The sequence below is a fragment of the Podarcis gaigeae genome (genome assembly GCF_964106915.1).
Source record: "Podarcis gaigeae genome assembly, chromosome: 8".
NCBI classification, from domain to species: Eukaryota; Metazoa; Chordata; class Lepidosauria; order Squamata; family Lacertidae; genus Podarcis; species Podarcis gaigeae.
The window spans coordinates 80,700,465-80,728,107 of NC_139684.1; the positions used below are offsets into that span (position 1 = coordinate 80,700,465).

At 43.7% G+C, this 27,643-nt stretch overlaps 1 protein-coding gene across 3 annotated transcripts in view; it reads right to left on the bottom strand.

The window, feature by feature from the left end:
- The window catches only part of LOC310851541 (cell adhesion molecule CEACAM16-like), a 28,212-nt gene extending 3,113 nt beyond the window's left edge, over nucleotides 1-25,099 (bottom strand). The window contains exons 1-7 of one of the 3 annotated variants that reach the window (XM_083754071.1): nucleotides 24,893-25,099; nucleotides 22,778-23,149; nucleotides 16,629-16,901; nucleotides 3,613-3,702; nucleotides 2,092-2,211; nucleotides 1,221-1,303; nucleotides 443-484 (exon numbers count right to left, since the gene is read on the bottom strand). In XM_083754071.1, the coding sequence (XP_083610197.1) occupies nucleotides 443-484; nucleotides 1,221-1,303; nucleotides 2,092-2,211; nucleotides 3,613-3,702; nucleotides 16,629-16,901; nucleotides 22,778-23,149; nucleotides 24,893-24,953 (1,041 nt within the window). In that variant the 5' untranslated portion in view covers nucleotides 24,954-25,099. Of the gene's footprint in view, nucleotides 1-442; nucleotides 485-1,220; nucleotides 1,304-2,091; nucleotides 2,212-2,690; nucleotides 3,191-3,612; nucleotides 3,985-5,727; nucleotides 5,860-16,628; nucleotides 16,902-22,777; nucleotides 23,150-24,892 lie in introns of those variants that run through there. The other 2 variants (XM_083754073.1, XM_083754072.1) reach the window with 2 other exon arrangements.
- Nucleotides 25,100-27,643: the final 2,544 nt, after the last annotated feature.

Sequence of the window (27,643 nt, forward strand, 5' to 3'; positions counted from 1 at the left end):
TTTAGAAACAACCCCCTTAAACAGCAATTTTTAACAGGAATTTTACTATCTAATGAGACCATTGATCCATAAAATGAAAGCAATGAACAATGTACTGCAGTCACATAATCAATCAATCCATACCTGAACTGCGTTCCACAGTCACAAAAAGAAAACAAAAGAGGTGCAAAATCAAAAACGCAAAATAAATAGCAAAAACTGACAGACCTCAGCATAACACTCAAAACGGAAGTGTGGCACTCAAATCAGAAGTGTAACACTCAAAACGGAGCATATTCGGCTTCTGAAAAATGTTCATAAACCAGAACACTTACTTCTGGGTTTGCAGCGTTTGGGTTCAAAGTTGCTTGAGTACCAAGGCGTTTGAGAACCAAGGGACCACTGTAACAGATATTTGGTCATATTTGGCATTTCCAAACACTTTGAAGCACAAAGGACTCACCTCATATGTGTTGGCAGCACTGGAGGAATTTTCAGGATGAACCTGGGTCAACGACAAAAATATATTGAAGGTAGCACCTCACTGTAGCCCTGATGCCCAGTTCTTGCAGTGTGTCAGTGCAGAATTCTGAGAATTCAATTTCTTTTATTCCAGTCAGGCAAAAACACTCCGGCAAGGTGTGAAGCCAGGTTGGTGGTAGACATGACCTGAGAAGGAGTGTATGTTGTGGAAAGACTGAGCGACAGGCAAAGTGATATTCAACCCCCAGAACTCAGTTTTCCTACTCCTTGTCTACCAGGTAAATGCTTTAGAGGATTGGCTCCATTCTAAACCCATCATAATATTGGCAATAAACAACAGCATAAGAAAGTAGTTTGATGGCAGCCTTCCTTGCAAGGTTATCATCTTTCTTCCAACAGAGCCTGGTTATAATCGACCCTCCGTTAATGCTCCTGGCAGAGAACTGAAGTCCGCCAGAGTTCTTCACAGTTCAGGAGGAGAAAGAAAGATGAAATATTTCTACATCAGATACAAATTTCCAATCATACCATCCCCAAATGTGTTGGAGGTTAGACAGGTACATAAACAGGTTGATTGTGGCCAATAGGGTGTTTTTTTTAACTTATTAAATTTCCCCTGAAAATAGGAAACCCAGATCAAAGGGGTGGAGGTGGAGATGGCATGGCATTTAGATGCTGTTGGTGGCTGGTGGGTGCCATGCTTAAGGTGTTCCCATCTCACCCCAAACGACCAACTGGAGGCCCCCTGAGTCACTCACCTGTCCAGGTGGAAGAACGTTCTCATATATTTGAGGGGTGGATACAACCTGGGTGGAGGTTTTGCCATTTCGACGACAGACACCTGGAGGAAGGAGAAGTCTGGGAATAAACTCGTAATGTGGACCTCAAATCCTACAACAGACCCTACAGATCTGCCCCGGAGAGCAGAGTAACATGAAGCAAACTGCAGCAAGACCATTTCTTTATGCTTTTTAAGAAGCATTTGTTTGAAACTTCTCCTTAACAAGAAGGAAAACTGCAGTTTATTGATATTGATTGATTGCATCCTATCCCACCCTGTTCTCCAAGGAGCTCAGGGTGGTCTACACAGTTCTGCTGCTCTGCATTTCATCCTCACAACAACCCTGTGAGGTAGGATAGGCTGAGAAGCAACAACTGGCCCAAGGTCCTTTGTGGCCAAGTGGGGATTCAAACCCTGGTCTCCAGGTTCCCAGGATGACACTCTAACTATGACACTGTTTCTTACACCAGTGTGGTGTAGTGGTTAAGAGCGGTGCACTCGTAATCTGGTGAACCAGGTTCGCTTCCCAGCTCCTCCACATGCAGCTGCTGGGTGACCTTGGGCCAGTCACACTTCTCTGAAGCCTCTCAGCCTCACTCACCTCACAGAGTGTTTGTTGTGGGGGAGGAAGGGAAAAGGAGATTGTTAGCCGCTTTGAGACTCCTTCGGGTAGTGATAAAGTGGGATATCAAATCCAAACTCTTCTTGCACAGGCACACATGCTAGTCCCCCAACAGCTTACAGCCTAAAGGAGGTGACTCATTTAAATGTCAGTACACTATGCCACCCATTCGGGGTTCCATGTTGAGAGCATCCTGCAGTTGACGGCCAGCTCTGGTTTTACTCACGGAGGAAGACGTAAGTCAGTGTTCCCACTAGCACCAATATCACAGCCAGGGACCCGATAACAGTCCCAGCGAGGGCTCCAGCAGAACCAGAAGAGGAAGAAGAAGAATCATCTGAAGAATCTGAAGAGCAAAGGACTTTCCCCCCCCATGATTTTGCATTAAGGGTTGACAATAATCTAGCCTCTCATCTCTCCCTCTAAAAGCACTAAAGGAAGGAAAGTCAATATGTTAGAATTACCCAGCTTTGGGGGCAGAGGGGCAGCAGCATATAATGTCCAGAAATGAATGCAGCTCTTCCTGGCTCACATAAGATTGGCTAGAAAATAAGCCAAGGTGTTGCCCTCCAAAAGGTGAGAAATAGTTCTTCCTCAAACTCAGTGCCCAGTCTAGAGATTTTCTCTTTCTTTCTGAATGTTTTTTATTAAATATTCTCTTGGTTTATGAAAGAACATGCATTGTCTCTTTTTTCAAGTTGTAGAGCCTTTTTTATCACGATGTGAGACACTGGTGCTGCATAAAACCCAACATACACCCTAAATATTAGCACCCAACCCCCTCTCCCCCACCTTCTTCTTCCCCAGTCTAGCGATATTCCTTGATCCTTCCAGCTCCACCAAGCTCTTATCCCACACTCAGCTATGTGGGCCGCATAACAAGCTATAGGCCCTTTTAGCATTGAAAACAGCTCTCCCATTCGCACCAACATTTCTCTGATGAAACACCATAATCTACCTCCACACAAAAAGCGATCGGGAGTTAGAAGCCACTAGCATGGAGAGCAGAGTCAGGAGGAAAGGTGTTCCTTGTTTATTAGTGGATTACTCACATGGCAAAGTTATCCTACTGGGGTTGCTTATAGCAGTACTGACAGAGTTGACTGCCTGACACGTATAGATCCCTTCGTCCTCTTTGGTGATGCCAGTTAGCATGAGGGTTCAGTTCTGGTCAGAAAGCCCAGTATTAGATGGGACAGGATTACCATCCTTGAACCAAAGGATGGAGACGTCAAAGTGGTCAGAGGTGTTGCAGTGTAAGGTGACAGTTGTGTTCTCTGCCACTAGGGATTCTGTCGACCGCAGGACCGGGCTGGAGAGGATTTCTGCAGACGAAACAGATTGCTGAATCTGTTTATGGTCTCTTTAAGAGAAGCCATAAAAGAAAGCCACTTTGAGCCACTGACATGTGTTAGTGCATATTAATTGGTTTAAAAATGCTTTTCAATGAATATAACCCCCCCCCAAAAAAAAACCCCAACAACCCCTCAAACATTTCCCCATTTGAGCAGCTAAAAAGGCAGTTGCAAGACTAGCATATTCTGGTATAGCTTTCTGATGAAAAAATGAATAATTTTGTAGGGCCTCATTCTTCGCGCAGAAGAATTGTGTTTAGTACAAATTCACAAGCTGCATCCCCCCCCCCCCCAAGGAGGAAGGCACAGAACTCTCCACCTCAGAGCACAGCAGAGGAGATAGATTTGGGTGCATAAGAAGTAAGAATGACTGGAGAGCAAGTTAATCATACCTGAAACGGTGATGTTTGTAGCCCCTATGTTGGTAACCCCAGGACCTTCTGGTTTAAATGAATAGATTCCAGAGTCAGCTGGCTTTAAATCTGTGATGTGAAGGGAGCAATCTGGATTCACAGTTTCCCTGCCAGTGTAGGCAGGTTCCTTGGACTCACCACTAAATGGAGCTAGGAAAAATGAAATAATAGTGTTTTTTTCATCAACTGCCCCTCGGTACCATTTGCAGTTACTAAGCTTCCTCAGATCAAGACCTTCTGGTGTTAAGGTGACACTATTTCCTTCTTTCAGCAGTTTGGGAACAACTCTGATACTTATTCCAGTTGTCTCCTGGGCTCGAGTCAACAGGAAGCAGGAACTCAGGACGGAGGCTGCAGTTTGGAGAAGAAAACAAAAGACATGTTCTGCTAAAGAAGAAGAAAAAAAGGCATTTCCCGGACCCATCTAACCTGCCGCACACTCTAAATATCCCAGTTCGTAACAGTGATTCCCCCCAAGAGCTTCCTGCAAACACTAAGTGTAGCCCTTACTTTATTGAGCAAGCAAGAAGGCAGTTCCCTTCCTGTCAGCTCAGCCTCAGCCTTCTTCTGGGGCAGGCATGAAGAAAGGGGAAGCGCTCTTGCATTTCCCCTTCCAGGACCCTCCCATGTTTCTAGGTAAGCAAACATTAACATAAAGGGGTCCAGTGAAGGAGATCTGGGCATCTGTCTGTGTTTACTTCCTTCAGGGACTCAGGATGATTTCTTTCTTTTCTTTACAATTTTTCATTTTTAACAAATGAACATAATAAACTGATTTATAAATCCTTTATGTACTTTCACCATACCACAAATACACATGCCAGCCAAATATATTATCATGACATTCCAAGTCTTTAATATGCGGATTCTTCAGTGACAACCATTCCTTCAACCAGCGCAGACAGGAAGCTTCATAATATAATCTCATATCCGACAGGGAAAAACCTCTTCTCTCTTTCTCATCTATCAATATTTTATATTTTATTCTTGGTTTTTACTCTTGCCAGATATATTTCAAAATATCTTTTTGCCATTTATTGAAACAATCTGTCTTGCCGATCTCCGGTATTGATTGAAACAAAATAACATTCATTTTAATAAATGATTCCTTTCTTCACACAAAGTGCTCGCTGGGCACTAAGAATCCTTCTACCATATATTTTTTTAAATCTCCCCTGGGCTCCAGCCTGCCCCTTTAGTACTACCTTCCTCCAGAGCTGCTTTTCTAGAAGGCTCTGAGGCGTTGTCAAAGTCATCCCCCACCCAACTCAGCTGTATGTAACCATGTGTCCAACATTTCTCCAATGAATGTGGGGACATCCTAAGTAAAAGCAGGATATTCCAGGGTCAAATCAGAAACTGGCTTCTGTAAATCAGAGACTGTGTCTGGAAAACAGGGACACCTGGAGGGTCTGTATGTAACTCCATCTGCAGTCTTTCAGAACTCTTAGCAGAAACCCCTGTGGAAATGGGGCCCTGATTCTGCGTCCAAGTAGGTAGGAAACAGAGGGTGAAGCGGTGTGGCCCTTAGTGGGACTTGCCAATTTTGCATTTCATTACAAGTTTTAGTACACATTTAAAATGCATTTTCTTGCAAATTAACACAATGGTCTAGTTTGAATTCTTGAGAAGGACACCACAACATTCGGAGGAGCATGAAATCTGGCAGTGAGTGAGGTTTAGACCTCTGCATTAGTCTGAGAGGTGCAGATCTATATTAGAACTAAAAGACCAAATTCCTCCAGCATCCTCATCCTACCCCCAAGCTCAGCTGCATGTAATTCCACCTGCTTCCTTCCAGCGCTCTTACCAGCAACCCCTTTGGAAATGGGGTCCAGATTCTGCATCCAATAAGTACGGAACCAAGGGTGCAACAGGGTGGTCCCTAGCAGGCCTTTTGCATATAAATACATGTTTAAAAAGTGATTTTTCACTCAAAACACCACCTTCCTCTATGAAATCGGGTGTAGAGTTAGGTTTCGACATCTGCATTAGTGGGAGAGATACAGATCTGAGCTAAAAGACCAAATTCCTCCAGCATCCTCAACTCCCCCCCAAATAAGTCCTCCCCATTGCAGGGTGCTGACCTCTCACCTGCTAAGGGCAGCATCTTCCAGGAGACCTTCCAGCCATGGGTTCTGCGTGGCCTGTCCATCTTGTGGGTGCACTTCCTGGAGAATCGATCTGGCTCTCTGTCCCTTGACAGCTCGTGCTCTGGGGTCTTCCTCTGCTCCTTGCCTAGTATCTGGTTCCAGCACCACTGCTGGCTCCGAGTGAGTCTCCGATCAGAGAAACAGGAACTTGGCTGCTGAACTTTCAGCACTGGGTTTTCCCCCAAGGGTTGGAAATCATCCAATCAAAGCTCTTTCATTAACTTCCTCTTATCCCCTTACTAGCCAAGCCAATCCCTGAACTATTTGCTCAAATACAACTTAGCAGCACCCGCCTCAAAAAACGACAGCAAAGATGCAGTCCGGGTTGCAAGAGTACACAAAGGGAGACTGAAACCGAGAATTGAGTTCTTGCTGCAACCTTTGAATACCTATAGCGACACAATTCTCTCTTTGTTTCACAGCATTTTTCCTCATCGGCCAAGACTTGTGGTTGATGTGGAGAGAGAGAGGAGGTCACTACTACCCTTTAGACTTGTGTTTTGGTACCAAAAGAAGGCCTTTCTATCCCTTTCACCACCTCCTTTCTCTCTCTGTCTCCCATTGCTCTGCTCCTCCTTATAGAGTTCCTGTGTCTCTTGCATGTTCACACCCCTTGGGTACTATTTGGATGTCCCCTCAAATGGCTAAAATGGACCAGCTACTCCTTGGGTCTTTCTTCCCCATTTCTACGCATGTGTGATGTACGCATGTGAGATCCTGTAGACCAGGGTGGTCCAACATTTCATAGCAAGTGGCCCACAAGAAGACATTGGCAAGGAACCCACAGTGTGCACACTGCCTTGTCACACGGGGAAGGGGGTTGGAGGAAAGTGAGGCCAACATTTGATGGCCCTGCCCAGCCCTCACACTGCCTTCCTAAAGCCCCCCAAGCGAGGTGCCAGGCTTTGGGTGTGGGATGTGATCCATGAGAGGCAGTCAAGTACAACATTCCTTGTAGTGCTAGAGAAGAATGCGAGGGAATGTTTGGTCCAGCCAGTCGAAACTTCCTGTTCCTCTTGGCTGGAGCATCCTTCCTTTTGCATGTGGTAGACGGTGGGCGTGACCTAACCTGTACCGGTAATAAAAGGACGAGTCACGCAGCACACCTTCCTCTTTTTCACTTTCTTCATTTGACCAGCTTTTAGCTAGGATTGCTCTGCTAGCTCTCAGCTAGCAGAAGCACTGGGATTATTCCCCCATATGGGGTAGATCCACATGTACATACAGTCATACCTCTTGTCATGTTAGGTTCAGGTTACGTTCTTTCAGGATACGTACCGCGGTGACCCAGAAGTAACCCTTTCCATTACTTCCGAGTTTCACCACTTGCGCATGCGCAGACGCTCAAAATGATGTCACACATGTGCGCAGAAACGGTGAATCGTGACTCGCGCATGCGCAGACGCGCGTTGCATTCTGCTCAGGTTGCAAACGGGGCTCCAGAACGGATCCCATTCGCAACCAGAGGTACCACTGTATTTGTAACTAAGTCTGCCTTCAGGAATCCAACTGTGAACTGATGTGAGTAAACTTCTTTTATTGATTTTAAATAAGATTGTGGTGTCTTTATTCTTTTAAGAGGGATTTAAGGGAACTTACCAGAAACGTACAATTCAGTCTGAGACAGTTTGAATTGTATAGTAGTGAGAGGCTCACACGAGCCTGCAACCAGCTATCTGCTGTGCATGAAAAGGGGAATGTAACTCTGCTACATAAAGGAACTTGCTAGCACATGTTAGGAAGGATATTAGTAAACAATATATCCTCTCCTGCCACTCTGAACATTCCCACATTGGGAAGGAGACACGAGGCTCTGGCAGGGTCCTGGCATCCTTCCACCTCTCTCTCTCTCTTAAACATTTTTTAATTCATTTTCACTTTTAACATTCATCACCATACATAAATCACAATCATTTTACAAATAGGATTCTCAGAATCCCCAAACTTCCCTCCATGGTTTTCCCAGGTATTCTTTTCAAACTGCTTCATATCATATTCTCCATATTTACCTAAAACTCAAATTTTTATCATAGTTTTCTCCTCATTGCAAGTGTTTTCAAAATCCTGCTAATATTTTCAATTGTTTACAGTGTTCTTTCAAGTAACTGTTTAAAAAAATCCCCATTCTTTGTTAAATTTATTGTCTTCTTGATCTCTGATTTTCCCGGTCATTATAGCCAATTTGGCATAGTCCATCATCTTTATCTGCCATTCTTCTTTTGTAGGTAGATTGTCCTCCTTCCATCTTAGTGTTATTCTAAAGCAGCAATGCAGCAGCAAGCAAAGGCTGTAGCAGCCAGGTCTGCTGCTTGTGGCTGCAAAGCCAAACAGGAAGTGTGTGACTGTTGCCATGGGAACAAAGGGGCAGTCCATTCTGTACTGAGCACCGGATGTTAGCTCAGTGTGTGTCTGTCATATGACCTGTACTGGAAGTACATGGGTGGTGTTTTTTCTCTCTGTTTGTTGAAGAGAGCAGACATCTTTTACTGTATTACTGCTAAAGACAGGAATAAAAGCATGTAGTTACATTTCTGTCTGAGTCTGATTCCCCTCCCTGGGGAGCAGGGAGGAGGAGAAGCAGTTGGTGTGTTTTTCTCACAGCCTGGGAAAAATCGCCGGAACGGACCTCGTGTGTTTTTCCTGCCGGGAGTCGCCGGAGGGAGGTCAAAGGAATTCAGCCGGTGCCTCGACAGATAGGCACATACCTCTGACCGGGCCAGAATTCCAACAGTGGAACCAGAGCTGATGGTTTCTACGATCCATGGAAGTCTGCAGAAATAGTGGCAGAGCTGCTATTTTCATCCCTCTCCATGGAAGCCTGAAATGGAGGCTAATCCCTCTGCAGCCAGAAGCTGACCAGACGAAGCTGAGCCAAGCTACGGAGCCCAGGGATGAGATTTTCGGGCTTAAAAGTGTGAATGCAGATCGATTCATTCTCTGCTACAAGGGAGCAGCGTTTTCGAAAAACAGCTCCGAGAGAGAAGAGCTCTGCATTCCAGACATTCCTGTGGTTTTTCCTGTCCAAGGAAAGGAATGTTGTTGCTTAGCAACGCAGGCCAGTTTCAAGATAAGGGCTGTACAGTCAGGCTATGCCTCAGAGAGGCAAAAACAAGCTTTGTTATGACTTAGGCCCAAATGTACTGTTGGAAGGGACTTTACAAGCGGCCAGTGTTAGAGCTGCCAGGTGCACAAGAGTGTAAACAAGCCAGCTATTGGATTTTAGAGGCTTGTGTTTGAGAGTCAATGCAAGGACTTAAAATGGATGCAAAGAAGGGAGGTCTGCCTTCTCCACCCCTCCTGACCAGTGACAATTATGCATCTTGGTCTATTAAGATGAAGGCCTTGCTGCAGAATCAGAGACTGTTTGGGGTGATTGAGAACCCCATCCCTGCAGCACCAACGCGTGCTTGGGAGTCACAGGATGTGAAGGCCAGAACTGCTACAATTCTGTGCGTGTCAGACTCGCAGCTTATCCATATACAAGATTTACAGCACGCGAAATATGTTTGGGACACGCTGAGAAGGACACATCAGAGAGATGCAGGTTCTTCAGCGTTGCTGTATTTTGAGAAGCTGACCAACCTGAGGCTTGCGCCTGATGGAGATGTTCAAGCGCACCTGACGGAAATGAAATTTCTGCGTCAACAGATGGTGGAACGCAATTTCCATCTGGATGAGGAAGTGTTTTGCTTCATGGTGATCAACAGTCTGAATCGGACTTACAAAACAGTTGCCAGTCAGCTGGGGTCCCTCCCAGCGCAAGATCTAACTTCGGAAAGGGTCTTTGCCGTGGTTCTGAATGAACAGGACAGACTTGCTGTCCTGGACGTGAAGGACAGGGGGAGACAAGAACGGAGTTCTGACACCCCCACTGCTGTTGCTACTGGAGGAGATGCTGTAGCTTTGAACGTTGTCCGATGCTACAATTGTGGACAGACTGGGCATCTTCAGCGGAACTGCAAGAAGCCACGTCAGAACAAAGGAGCCAAGGGAAGCTCCACAAAGTCTGAGGCGTCAGACAAAGGTCACACCAAGCCAAAGGCAAAGACTGCAAAGGCTTTGATGTCGCTAAAAGCCACACCAGAAGCAGGGAATTTCTTTGTCCTAGACACTGGGTGTACGCAGCATATGTGTCGACACAGAGGACTATTTTCGTCGTTTAAGAAGCAAAGCTTCGCGGTGCAACAAGCCAACGGTCAAGAGCTGGAAGCCACCGGAATTAGGACTGTGTATCTTAAAAGTCTGGACTTGACTATAAACAATGTTTATTTGGTTCCAGAGTTGAAGTACAATCTGCTCAGCGTTTCGCAGATTGCCAAGAAGGGACTAAAACTGTCCTATGATGATCAACACTGCGAAATCTACAAAGATGGAGAGTTGTATCTTTCTGCCAAAGAGAAAGATGGACTGTATTTGTTGACTTTTGATCAAAGTGATTACATGGAGTGTAGTTCTTGTAATTCTGACATGATCTCTTTTGCAGGTGTAGCCAAGAAGAACGCCAAGCAGGTCACCTCGAGGGTCGACAAGGCATTTCAGCGGGTGTATGCTGATGTGATTGGTCCTTTAGCACCATCTAGAGGGCAATGTAAAGTATTACCTAATATGTGTTGATTCTTTCACAGGTTTTGTCTGGATTTATCTTTTGGAGAGACTGAAAGAAGCCTTAGAAAGGTTTAAAGAGTTTTGTGACAAAGTTAAAAATATGCATGATGCTAACATTGCTTGTCTTTGCACAGATGAGAAGCCAATTTTTCTCTTACAGGATTTCCAGAGGTTCCTGAAGAAGAAAGGGATAAGACACAAAATTGCTAGTTCCGAAGAAGCTTGGAACAGATGTGTTTGTGTTAGGGTGAACAAAGAATTGCAAAAGGGAATGCATGCGCAATTGCTAAGTTCACATCTGCCACATGAGTACTGGGCTGAGTCGCTAATGTCATTTTGTTATACATGGTTGAGAAAGTTTTCAAAAGAGTTGGGATGTTCTCCTTTTGAGAAACTGTTCCACAGAAAACCTTCTGTTGCCCATTTCAAGGTTTTTGGGTCTCATGTGAGAACAGAAGCTCCAGGTGGGGTAAAGAATGCCAGAGGCATTTTTGTGGGTTATGAAAAAGGTCTCTACAGAGTAATTTTGTCTGAATCTGGTCAGGTGATTCTCACAAAATTCCTAGAGAGTGCTCCTGAACAGGAGAGAGTGATTGTTCACACATTTCCCACAGGAGATGATCATGATTCTGATGATGATGATGAGTTTGATCTTATTGAGTTCAGTAGTACTGATGATGACAGCAATAGCTCAGACAGCTCAGTTGTCACAGTCATTGAGAGGAAATCTCACATAATGACTAGACCCTCAGAAGAGGAGGATCAACCACTGATTAAGCTTAGTACTGGTTCTCCAGAGAGTTCAGAGGCTGAACCAGAAAGCAAGGAAGAGCAGCACCTCTTACGTAGGTCTGAGAGAGCAACGAAGGGTGTACCACCAAAGAGGTATTCACAAGAGTTTGCTAACTTAGCTGTTGCTGTTGTAAATGACCAAGGTCAAATTGAAGCTGTGTCTGAGTCAGAGACAAGGGCACAACAGAGAGTTGCTAACCAAGGTAATGCAGAAGCACTCATTCCTTGGAAGTCACACAACCAGAGAGGTACATTGGTAAAACCAGTGGCGGGTAGTTCCAAGGGTGGAACTGAAACAACAGGGGAATGTTATAAGTATAACAACTGTTTGTTTTCTTCTCTGGATGACGCTTTGCTCGCTGCACGCATTGATACTTTAGGGGGAGTATGTTATTCTAAAGCAGCAATGCAGCAGCAAGCAAAAGGCTATAGCAGCCAGGTCTGCTGCTTGTGGCTGCAAAGCCAAACAGGAAGTGTGTGACTGTTGCCATGGGAACAAAGGGGCAGTCCATTCTGTACTGAGCACCGGATGTTAGCTCAGTGTGTGTGTGTCATATGACCTGTAATGGAAGTACATGGGTGGTGTTTATTCTTACTGCTGTTGAGTGCAGACATATTTCTCTGTACTGAAGTGAAAGACAGAAATAAAAGATGTAAATAGATTTCTGTCTGCTTCTTTCCCCTCCCTGGGGACACCAAAGGGGAGAGAGGAAGAACAGTGTGTTTTTCTCACAGTCTGAGAAGAATCGCCGAGATCTCGCCTGCTTATCAGCAGAGTGGAGAAGCGGGAGGTCGACAAGGAATATCTGCCGGTGCCTGGAAGACTGGCACATCCCTCTGACCAAGGCAGAATTCCAACACTTAGGGCAAGCAGCATCCGTGCAGCTACTATAGTATACATAAACAGTCTCTTCTGATCCTTAGGTATTTCTGGTCCTAAAATTCCTAGTAAGAAACCTTCAGGTTTTTTTATGTGAACATTTGTGAAAACTATTTGGAAAAATGTGTGTATCACATTAAATTTATTATATTTACATATATATGTAAATATATTATATTTATATTAAAATGCAGGTGAATTTTCACGAGGAATTTCCCTTTTCTTTTCTTTCTTCTCCCTCCGCATTAATCCTTCAGTCACACAAGATGCAATTCCAAGGATTTCTGCCTGGCCGTTCCAGGAGGAGTTTCCTTTGTGTCTCTGTCTCAGTATCTGCAAGTCTTTCCCAGTGTGAGAGTCCCTTGGGGACCAAGGCTGCTTCCTTTGTTCAGAACAAGGACTAGGATTTCCAGAAGGACCTGCCCTGTATTTACTCAGCACCATCTGAAAGGAAGAGATCGGATCAGTGAAGAGGCTTGAGGGCCCAGGAGAGGCCTCAGCAGCGGAGAGGCAGTTGCTGGGTCCATGTCTTTATCTCTTTATCTCTTCGTAGACAGAAGGGCTTCTGGGCTGCAAGGTCTAAAGAGAAAATGAGGATGGTCAGGTGGAAGCCACAGAGTCAAATCCACGTTTGCTTTCATTTGTTTTCCTGGCCAGCATAAGAATACATTTATTTATGTATTTATATTCTTGGAAGCAGCACGGCTTGTAAGAAGAGACGGAAATCAGCGCAAGTGTCTTTAAGGCTTAAGGTTTACACTTTCAGGGAACTTGGGCATCCTCTGCCTGGAATTTGAATAATTTGGAATACAGTGGTACCTCAGGTTACGTACTTAATTTGTTCCGGAGGTCTGTTCTTAACCTGAAACTGTTCTTAACCTGAAGCACCACTTTAGCTAATGAGGCCTCCTGCTGCTGCCGCACAACCAGAGCATGATTTCTGTTCTCATCCTGAAGCAAAGTTCTTAACCTGAAGAACTATTTCTGGGTTAGCGGAGTGTGTAACCTGAACTGTATGTAACCTGAAGCGTATGTAACCTGAGGTACCACTGTACAGGGCCTGCCACTGTGAATTCAATGAAGGAAGGATTTCAGGTCCAGTTCCCGCAGGGCTTCTTTTGCAGTGTGAGCAGAGAAAAGCTTCACTTGCTGAAACACCCATTTCCACCTGACTCTACAACCCTTCAGGAGACTTGCACACCTTTGCAGCTGGCCATCTAGGTGCACATACATTTCTCTTCTGGAGGGAGAGATCCCTGCTTGAAATCTGGGAGAGCAGCTGCCATTCAGTGTAGGCTTTACTCGGCTTGAGAGACTAAAGGGGTGCCTTGGTATTCGGCCGCTTTCTATGTTCTGTTGGGTAGGTACATGAGGAAGACAATTGCCCATAAGGCCCTAAAATGTACGAGGCCATCTTAAGGCCAGCTTTCTGAGTTGTGTCTGTAACCCTGGGTTAATTGTGAGAGCCACTGATGGGCTCTTGTTAATACAGTGGTGCCTTGGTTCTCAAACCAAAGTCTGTTCCCAAACCAAAGTGTTCCAAAACAAAGGCACACTTTCCCATAGTAAGTAATGCAAAATGGATTAAGACGTTCCAGACTTTTAAAAACAACTCCCTTAAACAGCAATTTAACATGAATTTTACTATCTAATGAGACCATTGATCCATAAAATGAAAGCAGTGAACAATGTACTGCAGTCACATAATCAATCAATCAATCAATCAATCAATCAATCAATAGCTGAACTGCATTCCACAGTCACAAAAGAACAAAAGAGCTGCAAAATCAAAAACACAAAATAAATAGCAAAAACTGGCAGACCTCAGCATAACACTCAAAATGGAAGTGTGGCACTCAAATCAGAAGCATAATATTCAAAACGGAGCACGTTCGGCTTCCGAAAAATGTTTGCAAACGAGAACACTTACTTCTGAGTTTGCAGTGTTTGTCCTTAACAAGAAGGAGAAATGCAGTTTATTGATATTGATTGATTGATTGCATCCTATCCCACCCTGTTCTGCAAGGAGCTCAGGGTGGTCTACACAGTTCTGCTGCTCTGCATTTCATCCTCACAACAACCCTGTAAGGTAGTATAGGCTGAGAAGCAACAACCGGCCCAAAGTCCTTTGTGGCCAAGTAGGGATTCAAACCCTGGTCTCCAGGTTCCCAGGATGACACTCTAACCATGACACCGTTTCTTACACCAGTGTGGTGTAGTGGTTAAGAGCGGTGGACTCGTAATCTGGTGAACTGGATTCGATTCTTCGCTCCTCCACATGCAGCTGCTGGGTGACCTTGGGCCAGTCACACTTCTCTGAAGTCTCTCAGCCCCACTCACCTCACAGAGTGTTTGTTGTGGGGGAGGAAGGGAAAAGGAGATTGTTAGCCGCTTTGAGACTCATTTGGGTAGTGATAAAGCGGGATTTCAAATCCAAACTCTTCTTACACAGGCACACATGCTAGTCCCCCAACAGCTTGCAGCCTAAAGAAGGTGACTCATTTAAATGTCAGTGCTCTATGCCAATTATTCAGGGTTGCTTTTCCAGTCAGCAGAGCCACCCAGAAAGTCAGCTCATGTGTTGGTGGATTCCCACGTGGGAATAAACACCTCACCCATTTCCCTTCAGCTTAAATTATTTACTGCAGAATTAAAATTGCAACTTATAAAACTATTGGTCTAAGGGAAATAAAGTAAAAGTATATATGGCTAATCATTCCTCCTCTCTGTTCTTCACTAGTGTGTGAGAGTTGGGGCCACTGGTGTAGTAGGAGATTAGCAGCCCAACTTAACAATGCATATTCTTGCTAGTTAGCATGAGAAGTGGTTATTACCACAGAGCTGTATTGCTGATAGGCAGACCATAGAGATGTACTTGGGAGAGAGGGCTCTGTGCGATTTCATTTCCTCACCTCCCCACCCCTCTTCCTTCAACCAGCAACGAGGGCTCCACTTGCTCCAGCTCGTACACATGTCTGAGGCTGTTTTTTACTGTAAATATAAGTATTTTACCTGTATAGTTTGTTTACTGCTGCTGTTGCAGAGAACCAATGCATGACTATAAGTAAGGAAATCGTATTTTGAACTTACTTCCCAGTCTGTTGCCTGATTCTTTGTCAAGAAAGGTAAGAAAGGGGGACACAGCTAACGTTGTAGCTGGGCTTTATCCAAAGAAGGCTTCGCAATTCTTATGCTTTAATTTTCTGCTAAGGATGGGATCTTAAACTCTGTTCAGCTTGTGCAAGTGGGTGCCTGGATGTAAGGTAAAGGTAAAGGGACCCCTGACCGTTAGGTCCAGTCGTGGATGACTTTGGGGTTGTGGCACTCATTTATTGGCCGAGGGAGCCAGCGTACAGCTTCTGGGTCATGTGGCCAGCATGACTAAGCCGCTTCTGGCAAACCAGAGCAGCACATGGAAACGGCGTTTACCTTCCCACTGGAGCGGTACCTATTTATCTAATTGCACCTTGATGTGCTTTCGAACTGCTAGGTTGGCAGGAGCAGGGACCGAGCAACTGGAGCTCACCCCGTTGCGGGGATTCGAACTGCTATCCTTCTGATTGGCAAGCCCTAGGCTCTGCGGTTTAACTCACAGCGCCACCCGCGTCCCTGCCTGGAGGTATAAATTGCAATTCATATATCCTCTCCTAACTAGTAAAACTCATCCCACAGTTGATAGCACCATGTTGAGAGCACCCTGCAGTCCAGGGCCAGCTCTGGTTTTACTCACGGAGGAAGACGTAAGTCAGTGTTCCCACTAGCACCAATATCACAGCCAGGGACCCGATAACAGTCCCAGCGAGGGCTCCAGCAGAACCAGAAGAGGAAGAAGAAGAACCATCTGAAGAATCTGGAGAGCAAAGGACTTTTTTTCATGATTTTGCATTAAGGGTTGACAATAATCTAGCCTCTCATCTCTCCCTCTAAAAGCACTAAAGGAAGGAAAGTCAATATTTTAGAATTACCCAGCTTTAGGGGCAGAGAGGCAGCAGCATATAATGTCCAGAAATGAATACAACTCTTCCTGGCTCACATAAGATTGGCTAGAAAATAAGCCAAGGTGTTGCCCTCCAATTCATCCTCAAACTCAGTGCCCAATCTAGTGATTTTCTCTCTCTCTCTGAATGTTTATTAAATATTCTCTTGGTTTATGAAAGAACATGCATTGTCTCTTTTTTCATGTTGTAGAGTATTTTTTATCACCTGATGTGAGACATTGGTGCTGCATAAAACCCAACACACACCCTAAGTATTACCACCCAGCCCCCTCTCCCCACCTCCTTTTACCCCACTCTAGCGATATTCTTTGATCCTTCCAGCTCCCCCAAGCTCTTCTCCCACACTCAGCTATGTGGGCCGCATAACGAGCTATAGGCCCTTTGAGCATTGAAAGCAGCAGTTGAGGCCCCTTGAGCATTGAAAACAGTTGTCCCATATGTGCCAACATTTCTCTGATGAAACACCATAATCTACCTCCACACAAAGCGATAGGGAGTTAGAAACCACAAGCATGGAGAGCAGAGTTAGGAGGAAAGGTGTTCCTGGTTTATTAGTGGATTACTCACATGCCAAAGTTATCTTACTGGGGTTGCTTATAGCAGTACTGACAGGGTTGACTGCCTGACACGTATAGATCCCTTCATCCTCTTTGGTGATGCCAGTTAGTATGAGGGTTTGGTTCTGGTCAGAAAGCCCAGTCTTAGATGGGACAGGATTACCATCCTTGAACCAAAGGATGGAGACGTCAAAGTGGTCAGAGGTATTGCAGTGTAAGGTGACAGTTGTGTTCTCTGCCACTAGGGATTCTGTCGGCCGCAGGACTGGGTTGGAGAGGATTTCTGCAGATGAAACAGAAAGACAGTCATCATTTGTGGGTCCTCATGGTCACTGAATCTGGTTATGGTCTCTTTAAGAGAAGCCATCAAAGAAAGCCACTTTGAGCCACTGTCATGTGGTGTTGTTGTTTTTGTTGTTTAGTTGTTTAGTTGGTCCGACTCTTCGTGACCCCATGGTCCAGAGCACGCCAGGCACTCCTGTCTTCCACTGCCTCCCGCAGTTTGGTCAAACTCATGCGGGTAGCTTCGAGAACACTGTCCAACCATCTCGTCCTCTGTCGTCCCTTTCTCCTTGTGCCCTCCATCTTTCCCAACATCAGGGTCTTTTCCAGGGAGTCTTCTCTTCTCATGAGGTGGCCAAAGTCTTGGAGCCTCAGCTTCAGGATCTGTCCTTTCAGGGAGCACTCAGGGCTGATTTCCTTCAGAATGGAGAGGTTTGATCTTCTTGCAGTCCATGGGACTCTCAAGAGTCTCCTCCAACACCATATGTTAGTGCATATTAATTGGTTTAAAAATGCTTTTCAATGAATATAACCCCCCCCCCAAAAAAAAACCCCAACAACCCCTCAAACATTTCCCCATTTGAACAGCTAAAAAGGCAGTTTGCAAGACTAGCATATTGTGGTATAGTTTTCTGATGAAAAAATGAATAATTTTGTAGGGTCTCATTCTTGGGGCAGAGGAATTGTGTTTAGGACAAATTCACGAGCCGCATCCCACCCTCCCTAAGGGGGAAGGCACAGAACTCTCCACCTCAGAGCGCAGCATAGATAGATAGATTTGGGTGCATAAGAAGTAAGAATGACTGGAGAGCAAGTTAACATACATGAAACTGTGATGTTTAGATGGAGGATGAATGACACCTTGTTTAGAGATCCAGAAATTACCAAGAAGGCCAAAAAAATTATGAAAGACTATTTTGAAACAAACCTGAAGACCACAATGGAAAAAAGAGTAATCTGGGACGCAAGTAAAGCTGTAATGAGAGGTTTTTTGATTCAAAAGAATGCAATAAAAAGGAGAATTCAAGACGAGAAAAAAGAAACGATTTTGGAGAAAATCAAAGAAGGAGAGAAGAAGCTCAGGACTAAACCAAAGTCACAGGAGATTCTGAGAGAAATTAACTTATATCAAGTACAATATATGAAAATGATAAATCATGATATAGAATGGAAGATCAAACAGATGAGACAAAAAACCTTCGAATCAGCTAATAAATGTGGAAAGTTGCTAGCATGGCAGTTGAAGAAGAGACAAAAATTAAATACTGTTACAAATCTTGAAGTGGATGGTAAGAACATACCAAATCCACAGGAAATCAAAAGTTGCTTCCAGAGATACTTCAAACAATTGTATGCACAAGGGCCACAGAATGAGACCAGAATTGATCAATTTTTGGAAACTAATGGATTACAAAAAATCTCTCAAGAAAATAAATTACTATTGAACTATAAAATATCTGAACAAGAGGTGGAAGGTGCCATTCAGAACATGCAACTGGGCAAATCTCCAGGGCCGGACGGGTTAACCTCCAAGTATTACAGAACTTTGAAAGATTATTTAATCCAACCACTAAAGGAGGTCTGCAACGAAATTATGGAGGGGGGAAATGCACCAGAGTCGTGGAAAGAAGCTTACATCACACTTATACCAAAAACTGAGTCTGAAAAGACACAACTTAAGAACTACCGCCCCATATCCCTGCTTAATGTGGATTACAAAATTTTTGCAGACATTTTGGCTAAAAGACTGAAAAAAGTATTAGCAGAGGTGATACATAAAGATCAAGCGGGCTTTCTCCCTGGTAGACATCTATCTGATAACATGAGGAATATAATTAATATTTTGGAAAAGTTACAAGTGAATATCAATACAAAAGCAGTTTTGATATTTGTAGACGCGGAGAAAGCCTTTGACAACATTTCTTGGAGTTTTATGAAGAAGAATCTTCAGGGGATGGGAGTGGGTGGGAAATATGAAAACAGTATAGGTGCGATTTATTCAGAACAAAAGGCTAAATTAATAGTTAACAATATGGTGACAGAGGAGGTTAAAATTGAGAAAGGGACACAACAAGGTTGCCCAATTTCCCCATTGCTTTTTATTTCGGTCCTGGAGGTCTTGCTGCTTTTTATTTCGGTCCTGGAGGTCTTGCTGAACATGATCAGAAGGGACCAACAGATCCAAGGTATTCAGGTCGGAGTTAAACAATATAAACTTAAAGCATTTGCAGATGACCTAGTTTTGACATTGCAGGAGCCAGTTCCCAGTACAAAAAGGGCTTTGGAATTAATTCAAGAATTTGGTCAGGTGACAGGCTTTAAACTGAATAAGTTAAAAACCAAGGTTTTGGAGAAAAACTTAACGCCATTTGAGAAAGAAAAGTTTCAGAAAGAGACAGATTTATTATTAGTAAAGAAAGTAAAATACCTGGGGGTGAATATGACTTCAAAAAATGTTAACTTGTTTAAAGACAACTATGAGAAGTGCTGGTCAGAAGTGAAAAAAGATCTTGAAATTTGGTCAAATCTGAAGCTTTCCTTACTTGGTCGAATTGCTGTTATCAAGATGAATGTATTGCCGAGAATGTTGTTTTTGTTTCAATCGTTGCAAATTATAGATAAGTTGGACTGTTTCAAGAGGTGGCAAAGAGACATTTCTAGATTTGTCTGGCAGGGCAAAAAGCCCAGAATAAAATTTAAGATACTTACGGATGCAAAAGATAGAGGGGGGTTTGCCCTGCCGGATCTTAAGTTGTATTATGAAGCAGCAGCTTTTTGTTGGTTGAAGGAATGGCTACTTCTTGAGAATACAGACACTTTGGATTTGGAAGGTTATGATAATGTATTTGGGTGGCATGCATATTTGTGGTATGGTAAGGTTAAGTACATAAGGCATTTAAAAACCATATTGTTAGAAAAGCACTTTTTAATGTCTGGATTAAATACAAAGACTTATTGGAGAATAAAACCCCAAGGTGGCTTTCGCCTATGGAAGCAAAGGCCCTGAAAAAACTCAACATGGAGACTAATTGGCCAAAATATTGGGAAATTTTGGAATAGGAGGGGGACAAATTGAAATTACAGAGTTATGAGAAACTCAAAGATAAGGTGCGAGATTGGTTACACTATTTTCAAGTAAGAGAGGCCTATAATATGGACAAAAAAATTGGCTTCCAGGTGGAAAAATCAAAGTTAGAAACTGAATTGTTAGAACCCAATGCTAAGATACTGTCAAGAATGTATAACCTGCTGTTGAAATGGAATACTGAGGATGAAACGGTAAAATCCGCTATGATAAAATGGGCACAAGATGTTGGACACAACATTATGTTTGCTGACTGGGAACAGTTATGGACCACTGGAATTTAATTTACGGCATGCAATGCCTTAAGAGAGAATATTATGAAAATGATGTACAGATGGTACATGACCCCAGTCAAGCTTGCTAAAATTTATCATTGGCCCGATAATAAATGCTGGAAATGTAAAGAAACTGAAGGTACATTTTTTCACCTTTGGTGGACGTGCCCAAGGATTAAGGCTTTCTGGGAGATGATCTATAATGAAATGAAAAAGGTATTTAAATATACCTTCTTGAAGAAACCAGAGGCCTTTCTCCTGGGCATGGTCGGCCAATTGGTGCCAAAGAAGGATAGGACTTTTTTTATGTATGCCACAGCAGCAGCGAGAATACTTATTGCAAAGCATTGGAAGACACAAGATCTACCCACCTTGGAAGACTGGCAGATGCAAGTAATGGACTATATGGAAATGGCAGAAATGACCGGCAGAATACGAGATCAAGGAGAAGAGCGGGTGGAAGAAGATTGGAAGAAGTTTAAAATCTACTTACAAAAACACTGCAAAATTTTTGAATGTTGATGACATTGAAATGAAATGAAGGGGTTCTAGTAAATAAGGTAAATAAGAGTATGAAAGAAGGGATAGATATATAAAAATCTGGATAGTACAATACGTGAGGGGAATTTTTAAAGGATAAAACTAATAAGAATGAATTTGCTAACTAATTTTAAAGTGGAATACAAGAAAGGGAGGTGGGTGGAAGTCAGGAAAATAAGTTTATGAAGGATAAAAATTTGAAAAGATGTTTTTTTTCTTCTTTTTTATGTAGTTTTCAAAAATCTTTTTACTTTTGCTACATTTTTTCTTTTTTGTTGTGTTTTAACTGTTTGTATTTGTTGGTGTTTTGATGTTTGTGGTATGTTTGATATGTATTGTTTTTGTTTTTTTGTATTGTTTTTCTTTTGTAAAATTTAATAAAATATTATTTAAAAAAAAGAAGAAGTAAGAATGACTGGAGAGCAAGTTAATCATACCTGAAACGGTGATGTTTGTAGCCCCTGTGTTGGTATCCCCAAGACCTTCTGTTTTCAATGAATAGATTCCAGAGTCAGCTGGCTTTAAATTTGTGATGTAAAGGGAGCAATCTGGCTTCACAGTTTCCCTGCCAGTGTGGGCAGTTCCCTCGGTCTGACCACTAAATGGAGGTCATTGAAAACAGCTCTCCCATTCGCGCCAACATTTCTCTGATGAAACACCCTAATCTACCTCCACACAAAAAGCGATAGGGAGTTAGAAACCACTAGCGTGGAGAGCAGAGTCAGGAGGAAAGGTGTTCCTGGTTTATTAGTGGATTACTCACACGCTATAGTTATCTTACTGGGGTTGCTTGTAGCATTACTGACAGGGTTGGCTGCCTGACACGTATAGATCCCTTCGTCCTCTTTGGTGATGCCAGTTAGCATGAGGGTTCGGTTCTGCTCAGAAATCCCAGTCTTAGGTGGGAGAGGATTACCATCCTTGAACCAAAGGATGGAGACGTCAAAGTGGTCAGAGGTGTTACAGTGTAAGGTGACAGTTGTGTTCTCTGCCACTAGGGATTCTGTTGGCCACAGGACTGGGTTGGAGAGGACTTCTGCAGATGAAACAGAAAGACAGTCATCATTTGTGGGTCCTCATGGTCACTGAATCTGGTTATGGTCTCTTTAAGAGAAACCATCAAAGAAAACCACTTTGAGCCACTGACATGTGGTTTAGTTGTTTTGTCGTGTCTGACTCTTCGTGACCCAGTGGCATAGCGTGGGAGGTGCAGGGGGGGCCGGCCGCACTGGGCGCAACATCTGGGGTTTAGGGTTAGGGGGCGCAAATCCACGGGTTAGGGGGCGCAAATTACTTGCCTTGCCCCAGGTGCTGACAACCCACACTACGCCACTGTCGTGACCCCATGGACCAGAGTACGCCAGGCACTCCTGTCTTCCACTGCCTCCTGCAATTTGGTCAAACTCACACTGGTAGCTTCGAGAACACTGTCCAACCATCTCGTCCTCTGTCATCCCCTTCTCCTTGTGCCCTCCATCTTTCCCAACATCAGGGTATTTTCCAAGGAGTCTTCCCTTCTCATGAGGTGGCCAAAGTATTGGAGCCTCAGCTTCAGGATCTGTCCTTCCAGTGAGCACTCAGGGCTGTTTTCCTTAAGAATGATCTTCTTGCCGTCCATGGGACTCTCAAGAGTCTCCTCCAAACCATATGTTAGTGCATATTAATTGCTTTAAAAATGCTTTTAAATGAATATAACTCCCCCTCCCCCCAAACCCCCCCTCAAACATTTGCCCATTGAACAGCTAAAAAGGCAGTTGCAAGACTAGCGTATTCTGGTATAGTTTTATTGTGATAAAATGAATAATTTTGTAGGGCCTCATTCTTGGGGCAGAGGAATTGTGTTTAGGACAAATTCAAGAGCCACACCCCACCCTCCCCAAGGAGGAAGGCACAGAACTCTCCACCTCATAGTGCAGCAGAGGAGATAGATTTGGGTGCATAAGAAGTAAGAATGACTGGAGAGCAAGTTAATCATACCTGAAACGGTGATGTTTGTAGCCCCTGTGCTGGTAACCCCAAGACCTTCTGGTTTAAATGAATAGATTCCAGAGTCAGCTGGCTTTAAATCTGTGATGTCAAGGGAGCAATCTGGGTTCCCAGTCTCCCTGCCAGTGTGGGCAGGTCCTTTTTCCTGACCAGTAACTGGAGCTAGGTAATATGTAACAATAATGTTTCTTTCTTCAACTGCCCCTCGGTACCATTTGCAGCTGACAATCATCTTCAGATCAAGACCTTCTGGTTTTAAGGTGACACTCTCTCCTTCTTTCAGCACTTCTGGAACAACTCTGATACTTATTCCAGTTGTCTCCTGGGCTCGAGTCAACAGGAAGCAGGAACTCAGGACGGAGGCTGCAGTGTGGAGAAGAAAACGAAAGACATGTTCTGCTAAAGAAGAAGAAAAAAGGCATTTCCTGGAGCCATCCAATCTCTGCTGAAATGTCACAGCACACTCTAAATATCCTAGTTCGTAACAGTGATTCCCCTCAAGAGCTGTCCTACAAACACTAAGTGTAGCCCTTACTTTATTGAGCAAGCAAGGCAGTTCCTTTCCTGGCATGAAAAAAAGGGGAAGCACTCTTGCATTTCCCCTTCCAGGACCTTCCCATGTTTCTAGCTAAGCAAACATTAACATAAAGGGGTCCATTGAATGAGGTCTCGGCATCTGTCTGTGTTTATTACTTCCTTCAGGGACTCAGGATGATTCCTTTCCTTTCTTTATATTTTTCATTTTTAACAAATGAACATAATAATCTGATTTATAAATCCTTTATGTACTTTCGCCATACCACAAATACACATGCCAGCCAAATATATTATCATGACATTCCAAGTCTTTAATATGTGGATTCTTCAGTGGCAACCATTCCTTCAACCAGCACAGACAGGAAGCTTCATAATATAATCTCATATCCGACAGGAAAAAACCTCTTCTCTCTTTCTCATCTATCAATATTTTATATTTTATTCTTGGTTTTTACCCTTGCCAGATATATTTCAAAATATCTTTTTGCCATTTATTGAAACAATCTGTCTTGCCGATCACCGCTATTGATTGAAACAAAAATAACATTCATTTTAATAAATGATTCCTTTCTTCACACAAAGTGCTCGCTGGGCACTAAAAATCCTTCTACCATATTTTTTTTTTAATCTCCCCAGGGATCCTGCCTGCCCCTTAAGTACTACCTCTCTACCTTCCTCCAGAGCAGCTTGTCTAGACGGCTCTGAGGCATTGTCAAAGTCATCATGTAACCATACCCTCCAACGTTTCTCCAGTGAATAAGGGGACATCCTAAGGAAAAGCAGGATATTCCAGGCTCAAATCAGAAACTGGCTTCTGTAAATCGGAGACTGTATCTGGAAAACAGGGACACCTGGAGGGTCTGTATGTAACTCCATCTGCAGTCTTTCAGAACTCTTAGCAGAAACCCCTGTGGAAATGAGGCCCTGATTCTGCGTCCAAGTAGGTAGGAAACAGAGAGTGAAGCGGACCCTTAGTGGGACTTGCCAATTTTGAATTTCATTGCAAGTTTAAGTACATATTTAAAATGCATTATCTGGCAAATCTACACAATGGTCCAGTTTGAAATCCTGAGGACACCACAACAACATTCGGAGGAGCATGAAATCTGGCAGTGAGTGAGGTTTAGACTTCTGCATTAGCCTGAGAGGTACAGATCTATATTAGAACTAAAAGACCAAATTCCTCCAGCATCCTCATCCTTCCCCCAAGCTCAGCTGCATGTAACTCCACCTGCTTCCTTCCAGCGCTCTTACCAGCAACCCCTTTGGAAATGGGGTCCGGATTCTGCATCCTAGTAGGTAGGAAACTGAGGGTGCAACAGGGTGGTCCCTAGCATATAAATACATGTTTAAAAAGTGATTTTTCACTCAAAGCAACCCTTTCCTCTAATTTGAATTCTTGAGAACTGCACCACAACATTTGGAGAAGTATAAAATCGGGTACAGAGTTAGGTTTCGACATCTGCATTAGTGGGAGAGATGCAGATCTGTACTCAAAGACCAAATTCCTCCAGCATCCTCAACTCCCCCCAAATAAGTCCTCCCCATTGCAGGGTGCTGACCTCTCACCTGCTAAGGGCAGCATCTTCCAGGAGACCTTCCAGCCATGGGTTCTGCGTGGCCTGTCCATCTTGTGGGTGCACTTCCTGGAGAATCGATCTGGCTCTCTGTCCCTTGACAGCTCGTGCTCTGGGGTCTTCCTCTGCTCCTTGCCTAGTATCTGGTTCCAGCACCACTGCTGGCTCCGAGTGAGTCTCCGATCAGAGAAACAGGAACTTGGCTGCTGAATTTTCAGCACTGGGTTTCCCCCCAGGGGTTGGAAATCATCCAAACAAAGCTCTTTCATTAACTTCCTCCTATCCCCTTACTAGCCAAGCCAGTCCCTGAACTATTTGCTCAAATACAACTTAGCAGCACCCGTCTCAAAAAACGACAGGAAAGATGCAGTCTGGGTTGCAAGAGTGCACAGAGGGAGACGGAAACCAAGAGTTGGGACATTTAGGGTTCATTACAAAAAAGCTCTGAAGCGGAAGTCTCTAACCAGTCCAGAATTGTGATCTGCTGTAGACTCCCAGCCAGGAACTTGCCACCTGCTTCTGCTTTTTCAGTTTATATTTGTGATTACTAGTGCTAGGATTTCACCATAAATCACATGCTGAGATTCTGGCATACTATTATTTTCCAGTGGAAGTGAGCCAATGTTCTTGCTGCAACCTTTGAACACTTATAGCGACACGATTCTCTCTTTGTTTTCCAGCATTTTTCCTCGTCGGCCAAGACTTGTGGGTGATGTGGAGCAAGAGAGAAGGTCACTACCACCATTTAGACTTGTGTTTTGGTACCAAAATAAGGCCTTTCTATCCCTTTCACCACCTCCTTTCTCTCTGTGTCACTCCTTTTTATAGAGTTCCTGTGTTTCTTGCATGTGCACACCCCCTGGGTATGATTTCGATATCCTCTCAAATGACTAAAATGCAGCAGCTACTCCTTGAATCTTTCTTCCCCATTTCCACACATGTGTGATGTAGAGATCCTCTAGACCAGGCTGGTCCAACTTTTCATAGCAAGTGGCCCGCAAGAAGACATTGTCAAGGAACCCACAGTGTACACACTGCCTTGTCACACGGGGAAGGGGGTGGAGGAAAGTGACGCTAACATTTGATGGCCTTGCCCAGCCCTCACACTGCCTTCCTAAAGCCCCCCAAGCGAGGTGCCGGGCTTTGGGTGTGGGATGTGATCCATGAGAGGCAATCAAGCACAACTTTCTTTGTAATGCTAGAGAAGAATGCGAGGGAATGTTTGGTCCAGCCAGTCGAAACTTCCTGTTCCTCTTGGCTGGAGCATCCTTCCTTTTGCATGTGATAGAAGGTGGGTGTGACCTAACCTGTCCAGGTAGCAAAAGGACGAGTCACGCAGCACACCTCTCTCTTTTTGACCAGCTTTTGGCTAGGACTGCTCTGCTAGCTCTCAGCAAGCAGAGGCACTGGGATGATTCCCCCATATGGGGTAGATCCACATGTACATACAGGCATACCTCTTGTTATGTTAAGTTCAGTTTATGTTTCAGGATACGTTCCGCGGCGACCCGGAAGTAATGGGTTACTTCTGGGTTTCACTGCTCGTGCATGCGCAGACGCTCAAAATGATGTCACACCCATGCGCAGAAGCGGCGAATTGCGACCCGCACATACGCAGACGCGGGTTGCGTTCTGCTCAGGTTGCAGGTGGGGCTCCGGAATGGATCCAGTTCTCAATCAGAGGTACGACTGTATTTGTAACTAAGTCTGCCTTCAGGAATCCAACTGTGAACTGATGTGAGTAAACTTCTTTTATTGATATTTAATAAGATTGTGGTGTCTTTATTCTTTTAAGAGGGATTTAAGGGAACTTACCAGAAACGTACAATTCAGTCTGAGACAGGTTGAATTGTATAGTAGTGAGAGGCTCACACGAGCCTGCAACCAGCTATCTGCTGTGCATGAAAAGGGGAATGTAACTCTGCTACGTAAAGAAGCTTGCTAGCGCAAGTTAGGAAGGATTTTAATGAACAATATATACTATTCTGCCACTCTGAACATTCCCACATTGGGAAGGAGGCATGAGGCTCTGGCAGGGTCCTGGCATCCTTCCATCTCTCTCTCTCTCTCTCTCTCTCTCTCTCTCTCTCTCTCTCTCTCTCTTAAATTTTTTAAAATTCATTTTCACTTTATCATTTATCATCATACATAAATCACAAACATTTTACAAATAGGATTCTCAAAATCCCCGAACTTCCCTCCATGGTTTTCCCAGATATTCTTTTCAAACTGCTTCGTATCATATTCTCCATATTTACCTAAAACTCAATTTTTTATCATAGGTTTCTCTTCAGTGTTTTCAAAATCCTGCTAATATTTTCAATTGTTTACAGTGTTCTTTCAAGTAACTTTTTTTAAAATTTAAAAAACCCATTCTTTGTTAAATTTATTGTCTTCTTGATCTCTGATTTTCCCGGTCATTTTAGCCAATTTGGCATAGTCCATCATCTTTATCTGCCATTCTTCTTTTGTAGGTAGATTGTCCTCCTTCCATCTTAGGGCAAGCAGCATCCGTGCAGCTACTATAGTATACATAAACAGTCTCTTCTGATCCTTAGGTATTTCTGGTCCTAAAATTCCTAGTAAGAAACCTTCAGGTTTTTTTATGTGAACATTTGTGAAAACTATTTGGAAAAATGTGTGTATCACATTAAATTTATTATATTTACATATATATGTAAATATATTATATTTATATTAAAATGCAGGTGAATTTTCACGAGGAATTTCCCTTTTCTTTTCT